Source organism: Scheffersomyces xylosifermentans (assembly GCF_036884685.1).
Source record: "Scheffersomyces xylosifermentans strain CBS 12540 chromosome Unknown RJT20scaffold_3, whole genome shotgun sequence".
Taxonomy (NCBI): domain Eukaryota; kingdom Fungi; phylum Ascomycota; class Pichiomycetes; order Serinales; family Debaryomycetaceae; genus Scheffersomyces; species Scheffersomyces xylosifermentans.
The window spans coordinates 789,395-808,608 of NW_027042941.1; the positions used below are offsets into that span (position 1 = coordinate 789,395).

Genomic DNA, 19,214 nt, shown 5'->3' on the forward strand with positions numbered 1-19,214 from the left:
CCACTACATCTCCTCTACTACATTTAAAGTACTTGGTAACTTTTGATCTCGTTAAGCGATTTTTTACCGTCACGGGGCATTCGTTGCAAGCGGGAATTTTCACCCCAGTTCTCTCCATCGCATATCAATCGTAGTAATCGTACTCTTCAGCCCTCATTGCTTCTTATCTCTACCATAGAGTTCCACGATATTATTTGCTCATCCTCCCCATTTAACTACTACCAGCATGCAGCACTACTAGAAAAGCATATCATGCTGCAACAGTAAAAGCTTAATGTGGGCAGCTGCCGTTAATCACCAATAACCCACGAGGCCCTCGCAGGGAGGAGATAGAAAATACAAATATTTCAAACAGAAGCAACGTTTTGCAGAATGATGTAAAAACGCACAAGGGCGGGATTAGTGGTAGTCAGGTGTTGCAGGTGGGTTGATGGAAGACAGCAGCACGAATACGATTTACGAAATCCAAGACAAGCGGTATGACAGGGACAATTGATGGAGCCAAGAATTGAGAGTTTATTCTTCGCTAGGAGGTCTTTTCCGCAGAATGCCAATTAAGCTTAAAAAGAAGAACAAGAATGCCTAGAAAAGAATGTCATCGTACCTAACTGGTACGTAAAGACAGCAGGAACTGAAATAGGAACACTAAAGCTGATCCAATGAATTAGACCAACTCCTGTGGAAGGCTTACGCAGTTGGAAGGTGCCGCTTATCCTACGTCTCATCTGGCAATACCAGTTAAAGTTCGACTCGACAGGAAGTGACAGTCACAGTAAATAATACAACGATATAATACATTGAGAACAATAATAACAACACCCGTATCCATAAAAGTTACAACAACAATAATAATAATACTAAAAGGAAATTCGACGATCCGATCATATGAACGGCATGTTTCACTTCATTTACTCTTTTGAACGGACCGATGGTTGTCCAATATGCGTACTTATGTGCTTTCTAGCTGCCTCTGTGTATCGGTATATTTCCATATGTCACATACATCCATAGCATAAATTGCCATTCTGCTATTATTTAATCCATATGCTGGCCAAGGAGATATATTTGCAGTCACACGTGTGGTCGATCGCTTGTTTGAGATAATGAGCTGCTTTCGTAATTATTTCCGAATCAGGAATCCTTTTATTCCGTTTTTTGTCACCAGGGAGACCGAGGATGGGGTACTATTAAGTCAATAAGTAATCGAAGAAGCGATATGGATACGAAGAATTTGGTTGATCGCCCAAACAGCCGTTTCAAAGTTAAGCTAATGAAAATATGAACACATTGTAATCTTGATGAAACCAGTAAAATAGTAGAAACCCCATGCCCAAAAACAATAGATTCCACGCATAAGCAGCCAGCATTAGAAAGGCATAGTGCTGCAGAATTTAGTGGCAGATACCACTCAGGCCAATAATAGAAGATACATAACAACCTCTTTTTGTAATTAACGTGTTTCGTTGCCCTGATCAGCCAGGAGAGAGTCCCTTTCAAGAATAAATATAGAGCATGTGGCAATGTCAATATGCGTTGTTACGTCCAACTTCCTAAATCACACTAATTCCGATACCTCATCGACATGGCAGAACTCGTTTCTGTGATTAACTAGTTGAATGAAGTCCTCAAGCACCTGGATTAGGTTGGCTACATATGCCGTCACCGCTACCAGAAAATGAAAGAACTCCACTGGACCGTGTTGCACGGAGGGATGGACGGCAGACATAGACTTGACATTGATGGACTTGACAAAGATTAAGTACTTCCTAAGAATCATGTCTATTTGGATGAAGTACTTCAGGTGTAAGGTTTCAAAACCACATTCGAATGTCTTTCTGAAAAAATTGTATAATGCAAGATGACTATGGCAGGTTAGCAATATGGAATCAACAGATCTGCATGTGCAGTGAAACAGGGTAGCCTTACTAGTTCCTTAAAGTGTATGCGTCGTGAAAATCATTCTGCTTGTAGTGGATTTCTTCAATTAACCTGAGGTATTGAAACGCATGGAAGCTTATACTCTTCAACTGTGCATCGTTTCTCTGGTAACCAGATAGCTCGGTAGATATCGGCATTTCCTGTACTTTCAGAGTAGAGCCTGTTAGGTAGTCCTACGAATTGGCAATTGAGTTATCGTCGTTTAGTTTCAGGTTATCCATAATTTTGCAATCAAGAGAAAACTTTTGAAAATTTGCTTTTGTAAACACTTAGGCGCCTGAGAATTTCTGGCATGTTTGTGCACGGTTCAAGGTAGAGATCCCAAGTTTGTGGATCAAAATCGAACCGGGAGCGACAGTCCTATACATGTTGTTTCCATTTCCATTCCTTTTCCTTCAGGAGTGGCTAACTCTTTTGTTGTGGATTGTGATAATGACTCTAGGCACACCATCATCTAATACTGTACTACTATTATTAATGAACTTGACGCAAGACAAACTCACCTTCGGTATGATATAACGTTGACCATATCGATAATTTCTTCTCTTTTTTTATCACTGTTCTATTATAATTCTTGGCTCTTCTTGTAATTCTCCCACCTTCATCAAGCTGCTTCACTCGTCAGTCATTCGTCATCACTTAACTTGTAGCTATCAGCTATCAGTAAACCATACTTTCCAGTGTACACTCCAATGCAACTTTTTTTGCAATCGTTGTGTCGCAGATCGGTGCAACCAAAAAAAGCGACACGACAAAAGTCTAGTAAATGAAAAATCAACGGTAGAACACATGGGACCAAGGAAGTAGATTGGATGTTCAACACTTGAAGGGGTGTATTAATACAGTTAGGACATTGTTCTACGATATGGTGTTTACAACAATGAAGGTATACGTAACTTCGCCGCAATTCAGGCGTTTTTTGCCTGATTGGATTACGGTTATAGTGCTCATCGTGTTGTTCTTTAATGTGACAGAGGTGGCTCAACCATTCATACGCCAGTTTTCCATATCAGACCCTTCGATTTCACACCCATTTGCAACCCAGGAGCGTGTAACAGATAATCAGCTCTATGTTTTGTCACTTTTTGTGCCTTCAATTACTATAATATTGCTCTCTTTGGTTAAAAAAGCTGATAAAAGCAACAATAGCTTGGCCAACACCACCAACAACAGTTTTATTGAGAGAGTTCATCTCATTCAGGTCTCGAATGTTGGTCTTTGGTTCGGTGTCTGCTTCGCTGCTGTCATAACGGATGTCTTAAAGTGCTGGATAGGAAATCCTCGTCCAGATTTCTTAGCAAGATGTGGACCTTTGAAAGGAACCCCAGAGAATCGTTTGGTTGGCATTGAAGTGTGTACGGCTCCATTGGGAACGATGTACTTATTGGACGGAATGAAATCAACACCTTCCGGACACTCCTCTATGGCATTTGCTGGATTGTTATACTTGACATTGTGGATTATTGGACAATTCAAGCTTCTTCATGGAAGGAAAATGGTGGGATATATCATAGCAAGCTGTACACCATTAGTCTTAGCCAGCTACATTGCATTGAGTAGAACGCAAGATTATAGACACCATTTCTTTGACGTCTGCTTTGGAAGCTTACTTGGAATAGGCATTGCGTTGGTCAGTTATACGAAGTACTTCAATCCTTTGAGAGATGAAAAGAGCAATGTGCCAATTGAATACGCATAAGGGAAAGAGAGATTTCACGATAACGATGTATAGAATAATGATAGAAAGAACTGGATATCAACAGATTCTTTACATAAACCGGAGTTCCAAAAGAACTCCCGATCCGAATATAAAATCACGTATGTTAATTGGTAACATTTCTTCAGTCGGTTATTACCCTTCGGGTATGCAACGGTAATGGTTCATAGTTCAAAGAAATCTATCCGTTCTCCGGCATTGACCTAATATCCTTCCAAGAACCCCATGTTCAAAGCTGGAACACTTATCCGATCCGAACCGGCTTACAAGACATAAACAACGTAGTCCAAAAGATTTATTTCTATACAATCAGTCGAACACAAATAACTATAACCTTAATTGTCCGTTGAGGACCCCAATAATGCAATAAAAAACTCTATCCTATATCAATAAAAATAAGAATACCGTAGTAGTAACAAAGAAAAAGAAGAATAAAAAGTGAACTATTAACACATGTGTGAAAAAAATATATTAGTGAAGGCCAACGAGTTGAGCATTGGTCTTGGAATGATCAGATCATTCATGAGTCATTCATTACATTAGTCATTAAGTATTATGTCTTTTTTCAGAATAATAATCAATATGGCTGATCTGGAGCTGGGGAGCTCTTTTTTGTGGGTGAAGCGAGTTAGCTTAGAACTTCAACTTCTTTGGTTGTTCCCATGGGTTCTCCTGGTTAGTGAAGTGACCGTAAGAAGCAGTCTTGAAGTAGATTGGTCTAGCCAAGTCCAATTCCTTGACTATCACACCTGGTCTCAAGTCAAAGTTGGCTTGGATAATTTCGACCAATTGCTCGGAAGAGTACTTGGAAGTACCGTAAGTGTCAACATAGATAGACAATGGCTCAGCAACACCAATGGCGTAAGAGAATTGAACCAAAGCTCTTCTGGCTAAACCAGCGTTGACCAAGGACTTGGCGACCCATCTGGCAGCGTAAGCAGCAGATCTGTCGACCTTGGAGAAATCCTTACCGGAGAAAGCACCACCACCGTGAGCACCCCATCCACCGTAAGTGTCAACAATGATCTTTCTACCAGTCAAACCAGCATCACCTTGTGGACCACCGATAACGAATCTTCCGGATGGTTGGATGTGGTAAACGGTCTTGTCATCCAATAAGTGTTCTGGAACAACCTTTTGGATGATGTGCTTGATGATCTCAGTTCTGAGGTCCTCAGTAGAGATCTCTTCAGCATGTTGAGCAGAAATGACAATAGTGTCGACTCTCAAAGGAATGACGGCACCACCATCCTTTTGGTACTCAATGGTGACCTGGGTCTTGGTGTCAGGTCTCAACCATGGCAAAGCACCGGATCTTCTGGCGGAAGCGAGAGCAGCGTTCAACTTGTGAGCCAACAAAAGGGTCAATGGAAGCTTCTCGTCAGTCTCGTCAGTAGCGTAACCAAACATAATACCCTGGTCACCAGCACCGAGCTCTTCAATGGCCTTGTCGTAGTGCAAACCTTGGGCAATGTCTGGAGATTGTTGCTCAATGGCGACCAACACGTTACAGGTCTTGTAGTCGAAACCCTTCTCGGAGTCGTCGTAACCAATGTGCTTGATGGTGTCTCTGACCACCTTTTGGAAGTCGATCTGGGCCTTGGTGGTAATTTCACCGAAAACCATGATCATACCGGTCTTAGCAGCGGTTTCACAGGCAACCTTGGAAAGAGGGTCGACAGCGAGACAAGCGTCCAAGATGGCGTCGGAGACCTGGTCACAGATCTTGTCTGGGTGACCTTCACCGACAGACTCGGAGGTGAAAAGGAAGGTTTCTTTGGAGGTGGTCATATTGGCTATAGATGCACTGTTGGATTGTGGTGATACAAACGTGTGTCAGTAGTGAGAAAAGACTAAATCAACCAAAATCTTCCGCCGATCGGTTTGCAAGTGAAAAATTTCCCTTTATATACATTTTTTCTGAGACTGTGAAAAACCTCGATTAAACGAAGAGCCACACAAAAATTTGCTTGACACGAGGGAGATTTCTTTTTTGGAGGGTTTTTATGCGGTTCGCACAAGCGCACGTGAGGGAAAGGAGGCAGGGAACGACTTGAGATAGCCAGAGAAGACAGATTGTTGGACGTTTGGACGTTGGAACGAGCGCATGTGAAAAAAGGATGGACGCGTGTCACGTGGAGGAGGAGAAGTTGGTGGTGGTTAGTTGTAGTGGGTGGAAATTACTAGAGACAGAGATAGAGATAGAGAATGGTGGATGGGGGGACTTGTGGTTGAATAGGGAAAGTGAGTGATGGGAATTCGGGTGAGAATGGCTTGCAAGTTGCTTTGATCTAGTTAGTGGACTAACTTGGCATTTCATCAAACCCAATCGGAATCAACTCCGGAGTTTGGTCCTTTTGTCGTCACTTCTCTGGGGGAAGTGAAAAAAAAAAAAACCGTGTGCTTCGTTCTCTTTTATTGCACCCACAAATTGCCAATTACTGCGAAATCTCACTCTCAAAACGTGGAAATTACTCTATTGGTCAATTTACTGCAGAGAAAACAGCCATATCGTCCAACAAGAATCAATTTCCAGCTGTGGGGATAGGCTCTGGCACGTTGCAAAGCTAATGCCAGTACGCAGCCTCGGATTCCGATTCCAATGGCCGAGTAACATTAAGAGACTTTAAGGTATTTTTAATCTTTCTTGGGCCGTTCGTGTAGTTGCAAAAAAAATGGTGGTTATATTTAGGTCAATATGATTTTGATAAAATCCACACATTTTCTCTACAGATCACGAATTTTCCTTTAATAGACTATTGAATGTATGGTTGCATTAGTTATATTGAGATGATACATCGTATGTAAATACCAAAGGACAGTTTGTTTCCATCCTTTTATAGCATTCTTGACTCTTCTCTATATACTCTTCGCCAATTAGGACGAAGTCATTTTAACCTTTCAATTGCTCGGCATGAATGGTATTTGGTACAATGAGATTTCTTAGCATAAGACAGGAGACGACCAATTAATGAGAATTTGGCGATATTTGTATTATTAGTTTTTCTGCACCCGATGCTGCATACCTACTAGGAGCACAAGTATACAAGTAAAATGTATAGAAGTACACAAGCATTATAAGTACACAGGTATACAAGTACAAAAGTACACAAGTACACAATTACAGAAGTATACAAATATTACAAGTACACAAGTACACAAGTACACAAGTACACAAGTACACAAGTACACAAGTACACAAGTACACAAGTACACAAGTACACAAGTACACAAGTACACAAGTACTCAAGTACTCAATTACGCAGTACAAGTTCATAAATTTACAAGTTTCCTAGTGCCACTACACTAGCTAACTAACCTACCGATTTCACTCTGCCTTATCATACCCAACAATATAGACATTACCTCACTCTACAGAAAATACCAATACTACACCTACACCACTAAGCCTTCCTATCCTACAGCTCTTGGGGCCAACAGCTCGGCTGCTCTTCTTTTTTTTATGCTTCTTTGGCCTCCTGCTTCCTGTCTCTTCCTCAGCCCAGCCTACCCTGTACCCACCACCAAATACTACTCTGTCTTCCATTCTCCAGACCCATTCTACATTTCATGTGTAGCACACGACTCCGACACGTAAAATCAAAAGTCTCACTATAACTAACAATCGTAAACAACGCGCTAAATTGCAAAAGATGAGGGTCGTGTACCAATACCCAACCCTTCTATTCTGGTTGTCTCCTTTTGTAGTAGTAATAGGGTCTTTGGAGATTTTGCATTTTGGACTTGGGAAGAAGTTGTAACTTCACGAAGGCTAGAAGCTTAGCTGGTTAGAGAATTAAGGCAGTAAAATTGATATTGACGAGCGAGATATCATATTTTATTTGCTAGCTAAAAGTTACTGGTATATTTCATCGACATGGACTTACTAGACGCCATTGAGGATAACTCAAGAAGCCGATTTGCATCATCGCTCAATCCACAAAATGACGACTTGGACTTGTCAGATAATGACAATGAAGACGTGGTAATCCACAGCGGCAAAGCTGTAGATTCAATGGAGAGCAACTCTGCGTCTTTGTTAGGATTGAACTTTGACATAGACGCCATATCTAAACAGTTCAGTATAGCCAAAAGAAATCTGGTGCCTAATGATTCCATGTTCGTTCCTAGCAACCAATTACAGACTTCTAACGAGGAACAGGATGAAGAGGAGGAAGAACATCAAGAGCAACAACAAGAAGAAGAATATGAAGATAGTGATAAGGAAAATGTGGCTCTCCCTCCCTCTATTAATAAGTCAAAACCAGCACTGGTGCCGGACCTCAGTATTCTTTCTAGAATAAAAAGACGCTTGAACGGCGAAGAACAAGATAAAGTAGAGGAAGACCGTGTAATTGATGCTACTCAGACCACTATATCAATTGCTCCAGTGTCGGAGCTCCCATCAGATACCCTATTCGATTTAAGTGGCGATACACAGGTTATTCCACTAAAAAACGATGGTAACTCGTTAAATGAAACTCAAATTGAAGTTCAAAAGTTGCCCCAGTTGGCAATTGATTTGAGTGATTTTGACACCCAACCAATCAATGATGACACTACACTCGAAGACAAAGGTGGGAAGCAAGAATTTACAACTTCAGATGTCTCAACTCAGGTAATATCGAAGACAACTGATGCCACTTTACCACAACAAAAGAAAGATCTCAATTCTTTATTTTTGTCTGAAGAAGAAGATAATAATGAGAATGAAGTAGACTTTATGGCACTGCTTTCTAGACCGTTAACTAAAGAAGAACGCGGTGAACGAATTGCAAGATTAGCTGAGCTAAAAAAGAAGCAACGTTTGGAAAGAGAAAGGCAACTACAAGAAGATATTTCGCATACTACATTAACCGACGACGAAGCAGATTTGAACCAAGAAGCGAACGAAACCGTCGTGTCCAACTTGAATACAACCGAATATGTCTCAGTCAAAGACTTAGAGGAGTCCGAGAAGTTTCTTAATGTACAAAAAAGACAAATAGATATTCGTCCCGAGTTTGAGAAAAAAGTTGTCTTTACGAAGAGTAAGTTGTTGGATGCTTTCAATGAAAGTGAAGATGAGGATGTGCAAGGAGACCAACACTCGAGTTCATCTCCAATAGGTCTCAGAAAGACCAAATCGACTCCATTAACTTCTCCAGTAAGGATCCAAGTTGCTAAACTTACTGAAAGTAATAAATCAGACGTGGAACTGACTGATCATAGCCATAATGCAGCTAAAGAGGATTTCCGAATGCTTGAGAACCCTAAACAGGTAGCAACTCAGACCAGAAATCCTATTGAATTATATGCCCAGAAATTGAAAGCTCAACTTTTTTCTTCTCCTACTACTGCTGTTGACGATTCGCTGGAAAAGAAAGTGAGATTAGTCAACTTGGACGATTCGGAATCCGACCTGGAGCCCGCTCAATCTTCTCCCATTAAATCGGTCAGTCATACTCCTTCCCATCACACAACAAGCCGCTTCGGCAAAGAACTCGATGATATTCCACAATTAACAAAAGATCAACTTTTGGAGATCAGACAGAAATTCTCCAAGAGGAAACTCTTGGGTTCATCTAAAATACCACAAAATATCAAGAATTTACAAGGTGGAAGCGGAGCTAAAGAAGGGAAGGACTTCTTGCTTAACTTGCTGAAAGCTAATATACAACAATTAAAGATTAACCGAAAGACCGATCCGGACGCAGCCCTCATCGATGAAATGGAAAAAGATGAGGAGATTATGGGCTCTTTATTAGAGCGTGAGATGGAGAGAGTTAGAAACATCAGGAAGAAAGAAAAATTGCGAGAAAAAGCAACTTTGGCCCTAATGGGCAAGTTGCAGCCAGGGGTTGACGCAGAATACATTGCTTCTGAAAAAGATGCTGAAAGTGAAGTTCCAGATTCTGATTATGGCAGCGATCTCCTGGCTTCGGACATGGAAAGTGCTTTCAGCGAGAATGACATAGAAGAAGACGATCAGCTTGAAGAAAATAACATTGCAGACTCTTCAAGCGAAGAGACAGAGAAGGTTGAAGTTCAAGCGAAGTCCAGAAGATCAAATAGGCTAGTCATATCCGATGATGACGAAGAAAGCGAATCTGTTCTCGGCAAAATTGAAGATATGCAAAGAAGTGATGATAGCTATATGTTTGGTCCTAGAGACAAAAGCGATGACGAAGCTTTGGGATTAGATCGTGAGGAGCTTATTACCACCATAACCACGCAAGATATCAAGAACGTATTCGGCCAACAAGCATCATTGACTCAAGCATTTGACAATGGTACTCAAGTACGTATGAAGACAGCTGAACTGAACTCTGAAGTTGAACACAGCGGCATTTCTTTATTCAATCCAAATGAAAAGGATAAGAGTAAAATGGAGGATAATGAGCCTATCCCTATTCAAGATGAAAGTTATCCATTATTCCAAAATCTACAACCTAGGATCAATTTGTCACAGCAGTCCGAAGCCTCTGAGTTGGATGCAAACAAGTCATTCCTCTTGGCCACGAAGTTACCATCTTTGAGAGATATCAGCGAGCCCAGCACGCAACTTGTTACGCAACATGTACACAAATCAACCCAAGCCGATCTAACAGCCACTCAGATCGATTTCCTGCAAACTCAAGTGATCTCGAAGCAAATATCTATTGAGGACGATGATCACGATGACGATGAAGTAACACCTTTCAGCGTTAGAAGGGGAAGAACAAAGGTTCGTGAATTGACTAGTAACTTAGCCAGTCTCAAAGAGGACGTAGACTTAGAGAACAGTGACGAAGAGATAGATGAAGCGGCTAACCAAGAGATGATGCAAAGAAAGATAAAAATGTACGAAGAGAAAATCAGAAGGAAAGAATTGAAATCGAGAAAGAGAAGAAAAGAAATGGAAAGACGGGGCATAAAGAATATAGTTCAAGGTGAAGCAGAGGAATCCGAGGATGAATGGAAGGGATTAGGTGGTGCTGAAGGAGAAGTCTCAGATCAAGCCAATTCTGATGATGAAAGGATGATAGACAATAACCTCTTTATTGATTTAAAAGATGAAGAGATAAGAAGAAAGTTCATGGATGAATATCAAATAAAGGATCAAAAGGAATTAGAAAAGTTATTAGACGACATCAAGAACCACCGATTGATAAAAAGAGCAGCAGGAAATGGTCTCGATATAGAGTTAAGTGACGAAGACGACGAATTGCTAGCCGCCTATAGGAAGCAAAAGTTGAAGGAACAGCAAGCAAGATTGCTCCAGAATAGAAAGTTACTGGCATTGTCTAAAGATGAAAAGTCTAAAGCATTTTTTGCTTCGATTCAAGACGAGGAGTCGTTTATAAAAATTGATGACGATGATGATGACGAGTCGGAAGAATTGGGAATGAGCCATTCTACAACAGGAAAGGATAGCGATATCAAAGTAGGAAACGTCGATGGTGAGGACGAAGATAACTTTCTTGACAAAGAGGCCCCTATGAAAAAGGTTATTAAAATTGAAGAGTCGTTTGTTCAGAAACAGTTATCCTTTTTGGTCAATAATAATGATGATTATGAAACCTTACAGAGAGTTTCCAGGTTCCAGCATGGTGTTGACTCTTCGGATGAAGAGATAGAAGACGTCAAGACACTTAAATCCAGATGTATGAGTAATTTGACAAGCAAAAGATCCGATAGTCAAGTAATACAAGAAGACGAAATATCAAGGAAGAGGTCACACGAAGAAAATGGAGATACTGATGTCGACGACGACGACGAAGACTTTATGCCTTCCATCAAGAGATCTTCTATTGTCAAGTCTTATAAATCATTCCAAGAGCAACAAGGAATATTGATAAAAGATGGTAAGAAGCATTTCTCTGGTGTCACGGTGAGCAAACAATATAAGCAAGTTTCAGGATCAAGAGCTACCATCTCTCACTTATCAAAGAGCAAGAATCATATTAAACAGGTGAAGAGTTTGAAGGAGAAACGAATAGAGAAGAGCATCAACTCGTCCAAACGCCAGACCAAGATGTTGTTTAGCAACGAGGGGTTCGACCCTTGATTACTATTGCAAGTTTTACAGAAGCCTTATAGATAAATGCACGATGTAATATTACATATAATTTAGTATGAGCCAATGCGAAGTTCCTGAGTTTTAAATAACCAGAATTCTGTCGCATAGAATTCCCTTTAGAGAGAATATAAGGCTGGTTGTTATGTACGTATGTAAGCCTCCTGGTAGTTGCTGACTACAAATCAAGCAAACTCTGAGCTAAAGCTTCTCGAAGGGAATTATGGCTTACCCGACTCACCACTGGTTTGCGGAACATCGACGAATCGCCGTGGCTGATGCTGTAAGTCTTATTAGGGCCTATGGTCATTTGTGAGAAAGAGCCGTCATTCCTAGGTATTCGAACAGGTAGTCTTTTAGCCTGCGTTTCACTTTGGACTGTTATTGGTTTGTGTTCTCTTGATAATCGCTTGAGATCTCTTATCTTTTGAGGTGTAGATGCCCTTTTTGGTTTCGGGCTGTTTCCTATACTGGCTGGTGTATTGACGAGCTGTTTAAATCCATTGGAAAGTGACTTGCCTATAAGGTCTATGCTATTACGCCTCTCATCTGCAAAAGATGACGCATTCAAGTTGAAGTTGAAGATGGTTGAAAAGTTAGGAGACGTGATTTTTAATGGTGAGGATATAGGGCTAACTTCCCTTATTCTTTGTTCTGTTCTCAACATCACGTCGCTAAGGATCTGTTTAGGATCTTCTGGTTCAGGTGCAAATAGCAATTTCTTCTTCGGGGGCCCATTCTTAAAATAAATAGGTTCCACTGTAGCTGTAGCCAGCTGAGATGACGTACTTAGTTTGACATTCTCGATAGGGTTGTGAAACTTATACGAAAAAGTGGGCTTATTCTCTTCTTTTATCGGTTGAACCTCATCTGAGTATATCGACAACGAATTCAATAAGCTTTCACTTGATTTTGATTTTTGCAAAAGGTGAGGAAATGCCTTGTGTAAGTCGATACGAGACTTTCGGAGATAATTTTCGAAATTATCAACCTCTCCGCCTAGTCCTTCCTCAGGGTCCAATTCCTTGTCGAAATAGGAAAGATCAGAGCATATTGATACGTTATCAAGGTCGATTGGGTCATCAATATTGGGCACCACCTCATTTCTAGGCGAGCTGTGATAGAGATCATCAAGCAATTCTTGCTCGGGGAAGTTATCCAAATCATGTAAGTTTCCAAAACTTATAAAATGCTTAAGTCTGTTAAGTCTGAGGGTTTCTGGGTCATCTTCGTTCAAGTGAAATGGCGAAAATGCAGTTGTTAAGTCATAACGTTGATTCTTCAAGGAGTGAGTCTCAGGCAAAGAGTTTGACCTTTGTCTATTGTTGGTGAGTGCTATTAAAGGAGACGTGGACTCTGTGTTTGCATCACACAAGATTTCTACTTGTTCACCATCTGGAATACGCACCGGCGAGGGGCTATCCATGCCCAGATGAGCATTGTAAACTGATTGTTGATCATACTCATAATGATTTTCATAGTCCAAGATATTGTCATTGTCATGATTGTAGTCCATTATATTAGAAGATGCCTTCGAACTTGCCGAAGGAATAATTCTTCTTGGAGTATTTGGCGCAGTAGACTGTTCGTCTTCCATTCCCAGAAAATAAGCGTCTTCATATGCAATTGGATTCAAATTGTAGATACTCAGAAGTCGATAGTGAGACTTCTTCTTATATACTTTAGCGGTGTTGCAGCGTATTGGCTTAAGCTTTAAATTTGAAATAGATATTTGTGACTTAAGAGGAGTAGGCGTGTGCCTATCACTATTCACGACGGTCCGGTCTGATCCATTTGTCGTGTGTCTGTCTAGTAGTTGGCCAGAAGATTCTGGGGTGATTAGAGCCTCCTGTGATGACACTGCAACAGTTTCTGAACTGGAAGTGATTACTTGACGCAACGGGGTATTTATTCGCACAGAGTTGTTATCTGTTTGAACAGACCCGTCACTTCTTATAGGAGTGTGGACACTTGACGTATCTCTAGGCGTAAAATGCATCAGACCATATCCGTCATAATTATGCTTGTCGTTCACTCTCAATTTTCCTATTAGATGCTTAAATTCAGTAGTCAAGGTCTCAAATGATGTGTGGTTTGTGATGTTGTCATTGACGGCTAAATTGGATTCTAAGTAAAATGCCTTCTCATATAGGTTGGAAAAATAGCTTAGATGCTTGTGGTTCTCTTCCATCAATTCCCTTACTTCCTCTATTGACGAATCTAATCGAGTTATAGAATTATTTATGGAATCAATGCTTTTGAGAATATACTCTGTGTTTGCTGCAGTTTCAAGGAGCTTGTTTGCTTTGGCGTCGAGTGAATCAATAAATGCCACAATCAGATCTAGCCGGGACATTGTCTAGTAGTCTCTATGTTGTTTGATATATGAAAATATTTTCTATTGAATGATAATGCAAAGTAATTACGTTTTAATGGTTGCTGGATCTGTGAAAGGAATGGCGACAATTAGTTTGAATAAGGGAAGGTGATTTAACTTGTTCACCGAGTAATAATGACTGGTATAGATTTGTAGAATATGATATGATATGATATGATATGATAGATATTATATAAAGTTTGAATGAATGTGAATAGGATTCAAAAGATAAAACGATGAATGCTGATGACTTTGAAGAGGTGGATACTGTGGTTGATGTAAACGAGTGTGATATATCTTTGTGATGTTGATATTATGCTATATTTATGATTATAATGAATGTGTCGCTAGTCTCTAGTGGTACGGTCAAGTTCTATGTCAGTAACTTATACTGTCTCTGGTGCTCTATGCCTTTATGCCTTCGATCCGTCTATAGGTGAATAGCGGGACTACTACACTGTCTTTTTTTCAGGATTCTTCCAGTATTTTGAGGTTAAAAAGAACCCTAACGGAATGAATTTCTACAGCTCTCTGCGAATCACTTACTCTAGATGCAAGCGCCTACACTCCTTTGCTGTATTCTCTTTATTACTATCTTCATAAATCAAATTACATAACTGTGCTAAATTTCTTACAGCCAAAATACCGTTTGCAGAAAAGAGGATCGCGAAAGGCTGCGACATGGGGTTACCTGCAGGGTGATCAAAACAAACCGAAATAGGAAGGAGGCTAACCGTTTCTGATTCTCGAGGAAGCATTACCGGGGAGACAACGGTGAAGTAGTGTGCAACGGCAACTAGGAGAAAGGTAGCCTAGGAGTGTCGAACCATGAATTTTTATGATGCTATTTGATTATAGAATGTGGTTTGTTTAATGAGAGAGACGAGAGTGGTTGTCTTAATGGGAGTAGTTACCGTTGGCTTTGGTAATGCGGTCTCGTTGCATATGGACAATTTGCCGGTGCATCCACAGCGAATTAACCCACGAGAGTAAAATCTCACCGGAACTCGTAAAATGACGTATAGGAAGAATTCTTCACCGCTGGTAGCGATAGTTCGACACTGGGAAGGTTAAACTCGTAGTGTCAATAATCACGTGATCAACCAATTTCCGGAAATGGAATATTATACCCAGAAGTCTTCATTGTTGTGTTTAACTCTGCAACGTCTAGTTAGGTTTACAAGGAAAGTTTAAGCCTATCTTCTGTAGTGGTTCTGGTATATCAATTCTTGTTCAATCTTGTGCTAATCTCCCTACTGAAAATCAACTCCGCTCTCGTTTCCCCATACTATCTTCTGCCTCTGCCTGCCCACCTTGAATCATCTTGAAGTTTCCGGCTCATCACATAGCCCTCGGATCCCCCCCCTCTTTCAAGTTCGCATTTCGAATGAAACGTAAATAACTGCTGCGAAATAAGATCCTCCACTACAAAATATTAGGCACACAGGGCCGCCGTCTCCTTAGAATGGTCCTATTAGTACTACGATTATGGGTATTATTTATTTATTTTTATTATTACTGTTCCTAATGTCAATATCAATAGTAATTAATATTACTGCCAATATTGGCATTGATATTTTTCCTGAGTACATAAATGGTGCAGACAAGAAGTATTCTGAAATTTGTTGTCGTATGAGATTTTTTTGACAATTACTATTTCCTACGACACTAGTGACACGTCAAACCGGTAGGTGTTTGTTTTCTGTAGTCTGCTTGGCTCTTTCGGGTTGATTCCGAGTTTGGACGGTCGCTCGATTTTGAGTTTTGGGTTTATCCTTTTTTGCATCATTTTGCTTGTGAGTTACTCCGGTTGCACATTGCTGTTCTCAGAAATTGAGATTGGCGAGTGTTGTTGAGGGAGACAGAGCCGTTATGGGACTTCTTCTACGACAATGCTGCGGTACGGAACACCTTTGATCTCTTGTATTTCCAAGTATAATTTGTTTTCTCAGCATCTTCTTACGATTACTACTTGTGGCAATTGCTGGGAAGAGTGATCCAGTATTACCGTTTTGAGAATGAATCTGAAAATCTCTTATTTGAGTTCTATTAGTCTCTAATGAAGCACAAACTTCAATTAGTACTGTTTGCCTAGTCCCTATTTATATTACTATATTTGCTATGGTACAACATCTATACATGTCAGTTATTTTCATTTGAATACCTGAATACCACGCTATGCTATTCGATGATCAATGCTTGGACTTCTTGGATGGCTTGTCGCTGTCCTCCTCCCCATCTTCTGACGACCTTCTCTTCTTTTCTTTCTTTTCTTTCTTTTCCTTCTTTTCTTTCTTCTCCTTCTTCTCCTTCTTCTCCTTTTTTGCTAACTTATTCTCATAAGTCTCCTCCTCCGGAGCCTCGAAGTCCTTCTCTCTTTCTTGCTTTCTTGCTTCGCTGACTTCCTCTTGCTTTTCTCTCTTCTCCTGCAACTTCTTCATTTCTCTCTGCTTCTTACCCAAGAAATACTCACCACTTTCCACTTGCAAATCAACCTTTCTAGGTGTCTGTGCTGGTGGGAATGGAGTGTACACCTTCTTCTCCTTCTTACTAGTCTTAGCCTTCTTACGGGCAACATTTCTCTTCTTGAAACTGGGCAAGAATCTCGACCAGTCTTCTTCGGCCAATTCTGGTTTTTTAGCAAGCTCTTGTTTGATCATTAACTCTTTAATGTAATAAATAGGATGTACGTTTCTCATACAGTCTTCTACAACTCTTCTGACTTCTTTCAAACCCTTGAATGGTCCCATAGCACTGACAGTGTTACCTTGCACCAAAATATAACACTTGGTTAATAACTCCAATGCCTTTAAGGTGTTACCATTTGGGCCCACTAATCTTTGTCTTCTTTTTATGAAACGGTCTTTGTTGGTAACAAAGTTTCCGATTTTGATAACGTCACAAGCAATGTCATCTTGCAAAATCTTCACAGCTTGTGGAAAAGGTACAGATCTAGCCAATAACTTGATCAAATCCCTAGCCTTTAAGATAATGGCGGGGTCGAATGTTTTTGTGGTAGTTTTGACGGTCATGGCACCTTCCACTAAATCCAACTCACACTTAATGAAATGTTTGTCAAGCGCCTTCGTAACATCGCTCCATATACTTCTTAAATACTGTTCTCTGTACTTCGGGAAGAGCGTCATGAAGGTCGACTCTTCAGCAAAATGCTGGCCTGACGCATTATGCTCAGGCTTGAACTCTTCAAGAGCCCACTTGTCTATATCTGGGGTATCCCAAGGCTTATCACGGTTATGTGTTGACACCATATTATGCTCTGCTATTCTTAATTTCTATGCTGTAAACTGTTTCCACTACTATGTATTCCACTGATAAAGACAATTTTTCAGATGGAGAAGAGATGGGAATTTTTTTTACGAAGCGAGGTCACATGCATTTCACGTGATTCCATCATCCATGGAATAAATTTAATTTTGCTTCTTAGCGAGAAGGAAGAAGCAGCAATGAGATGGGTTTTTTATCTTTGTAGAAGTGGGTAGAGGGCAGTAGTGTGATATAGTAAGAGTATAGAAGATGGTGATTGCAAAAAGACCTGCCAAGTCCACGTTGGGAAAGAAAAAAATCGAAAAAACAAATAAAATTACCAAATCGATAAAGACGAAACCAACAAAGATCACTAAAGCTCAGTCGAAATCGACAAAAAGAAAAATTCAGAAGTTAGATGCCAACATAGAAGAAATCAACGAGATAACAGGGTTATTAGGCTCTGCCCAGTCTAAGAGCCAGCAGAATGTATTGAATGTGAAAGCTCTCAAAGATGATTTAAAGAAAGATGAGGATGCTAAGAACCAGAAAAAGTTGGTTGATTCCGACCTTACCAACCAATTAGAGTTATTGACGGGGATGGGGTTGTAAAATGACAAGAATGACTAAGCGAAATAGTCAGCATAGTCAATGAAAAGTATTTTAGTGTATATAATGTATGATAGAAGCACCTGGGAGTGGATCTCCCTGATAATAGAAAGTTAAGAAACATCTTACAGTATTGCATGTAGACGTTTCAGTACCAAACGGCAAACATAAGGCGTTCGAAGGGGTTGCAGAAAGAATCTCTTCCAGATGGTGGCAATTGTTGTATACCACAGCTGTCGGAAGAAAGCGGAATCTCAACTTTTGCAGGCATAGTTTCAGTGGTTTAGTGATATATTTGCTAGGTTTAATAGCCTTTGGACAACCATGGACTCCGTGTGATTAATGCCCAGCTCTGATTTGAGTATTTGGCGAATTCGCAGCCTAGGATATCCCTAGCGAGTTTGAAATTTACTTGATTCTTCAATGAATTTAACATCTTACTTTCCATGCCGTGATTAATGTGAGAATTTTTCTTGTTCATCCTTCAAGAATTCAATCGAAGCACGAACCATCCTGGAATATGACAGACGATGAATCTCTATCTCTACATTTGCCGGATTCTGCCATTCCACGGGCATTTAAGGGGCTTCTCAAACGGGGCGCACCCTCACCCATAGAACAAACTAAAATCTGCCGTCTCCCGGTTTGGTTATTCCCAAGAACCCCGTAGTCAAAGTCAATGAGGAATGTCAACTGCACGGTCCAGCCACCAGAATCCATTCTTTCGGCAAAGACTGCCAGACATATGGAGGTGGAGATTGATGGTATAGCCGCAAAACATTAATATACCGCAATGGGAAGGTGAAGCGTGCCACTGAGCACGTGATATGCAAGGAGGTGAAATAATACGCGTTGGCACACAGCAACGCGAAAATTTTGCAACTTCTAAGTGTCAACCGACGCGTCTGATTTGTGGCCAATATCCACTTAAAACGACGAATTTCGACCGATTGGGAACTCAAGCACACAAAAACACCATCTTGGCCCAGCCCATGGGCTTGTTAAATATAGGCCAGGTAGAAAAATACCACGTCTTCTGCGTTAAAAACGCCGGTGCGTAACCATCTCCCAAGCGGTGGCATCGTCGTCTTTTTTGCAAACAGCACGACAACGTCTGTTCTCGATGCGTCAATCTCTGGAACACCAATTTTGCTACCTCATTGGGCACATTAATGGAGCCATTGGCCTATTTTATTACCACTTTGGATAGCATTTTCGCTGGAAAAGTTTTATGGATCGTTTGTCGTTGGGTATGATATTATGGTATTATT

The 19,214-nt window shown here is 40.6% G+C and overlaps 6 protein-coding genes across 6 annotated transcripts; 3 read left to right on the forward strand and 3 right to left on the reverse strand. All coding sequences in view use genetic code 12, as the record gives it.

Annotated features, from left to right (window-relative positions):
- The first annotated feature begins 2,739 nt into the window (after window positions 1-2,739).
- Window positions 2,740-3,955, forward strand: DPP1 (Dpp1p). Its single transcript, XM_064916879.1, has one exon. The coding sequence runs from the start codon at window positions 2,804-2,806 to the stop codon at window positions 3,635-3,637; it is 834 nt and encodes a 277-aa protein (XP_064774954.1). The 5' UTR covers window positions 2,740-2,803; the 3' UTR covers window positions 3,638-3,955.
- An 8-nt stretch (window positions 3,956-3,963) lies between these two features.
- SAM2 (methionine adenosyltransferase) lies at window positions 3,964-5,651 on the reverse strand. Its single transcript, XM_064919803.1, has one exon. The coding sequence runs from the start codon at window positions 5,444-5,446 to the stop codon at window positions 4,289-4,291; it is 1,158 nt and encodes a 385-aa protein (XP_064774955.1). The 5' UTR covers window positions 5,447-5,651; the 3' UTR covers window positions 3,964-4,288.
- A 1,698-nt stretch (window positions 5,652-7,349) lies between these two features.
- Window positions 7,350-11,772, forward strand: GIN1 (chromatin-modulating protein). The gene has a single exon (XM_064916880.1). It carries the CDS (start codon window positions 7,533-7,535, stop codon window positions 11,682-11,684), a length of 4,152 nt encoding a protein of 1,383 aa, XP_064774956.1. The 5' UTR covers window positions 7,350-7,532; the 3' UTR covers window positions 11,685-11,772.
- Window positions 11,773-14,251, reverse strand: RJT20DRAFT_126959 (uncharacterized protein). The gene has a single exon (XM_064916881.1). The coding sequence runs from the start codon at window positions 14,047-14,049 to the stop codon at window positions 11,872-11,874; it is 2,178 nt and encodes a 725-aa protein (XP_064774957.1). The 5' UTR covers window positions 14,050-14,251; the 3' UTR covers window positions 11,773-11,871.
- A 1,791-nt stretch (window positions 14,252-16,042) lies between these two features.
- On the reverse strand, window positions 16,043-17,446 carry KRR1 (ribosome biosynthesis protein). Its single transcript, XM_064919804.1, has one exon. The coding sequence runs from the start codon at window positions 17,337-17,339 to the stop codon at window positions 16,263-16,265; it is 1,077 nt and encodes a 358-aa protein (XP_064774958.1). The 5' UTR covers window positions 17,340-17,446; the 3' UTR covers window positions 16,043-16,262.
- Window positions 17,447-17,454: 8 nt separating this feature from the next.
- On the forward strand, window positions 17,455-18,358 carry RJT20DRAFT_35248 (uncharacterized protein). Its single transcript, XM_064919805.1, has one exon. The coding sequence runs from the start codon at window positions 17,605-17,607 to the stop codon at window positions 17,944-17,946; it is 342 nt and encodes a 113-aa protein (XP_064774959.1). The 5' UTR covers window positions 17,455-17,604; the 3' UTR covers window positions 17,947-18,358.
- The last annotated feature ends 856 nt before the right edge of the window (window positions 18,359-19,214 follow it).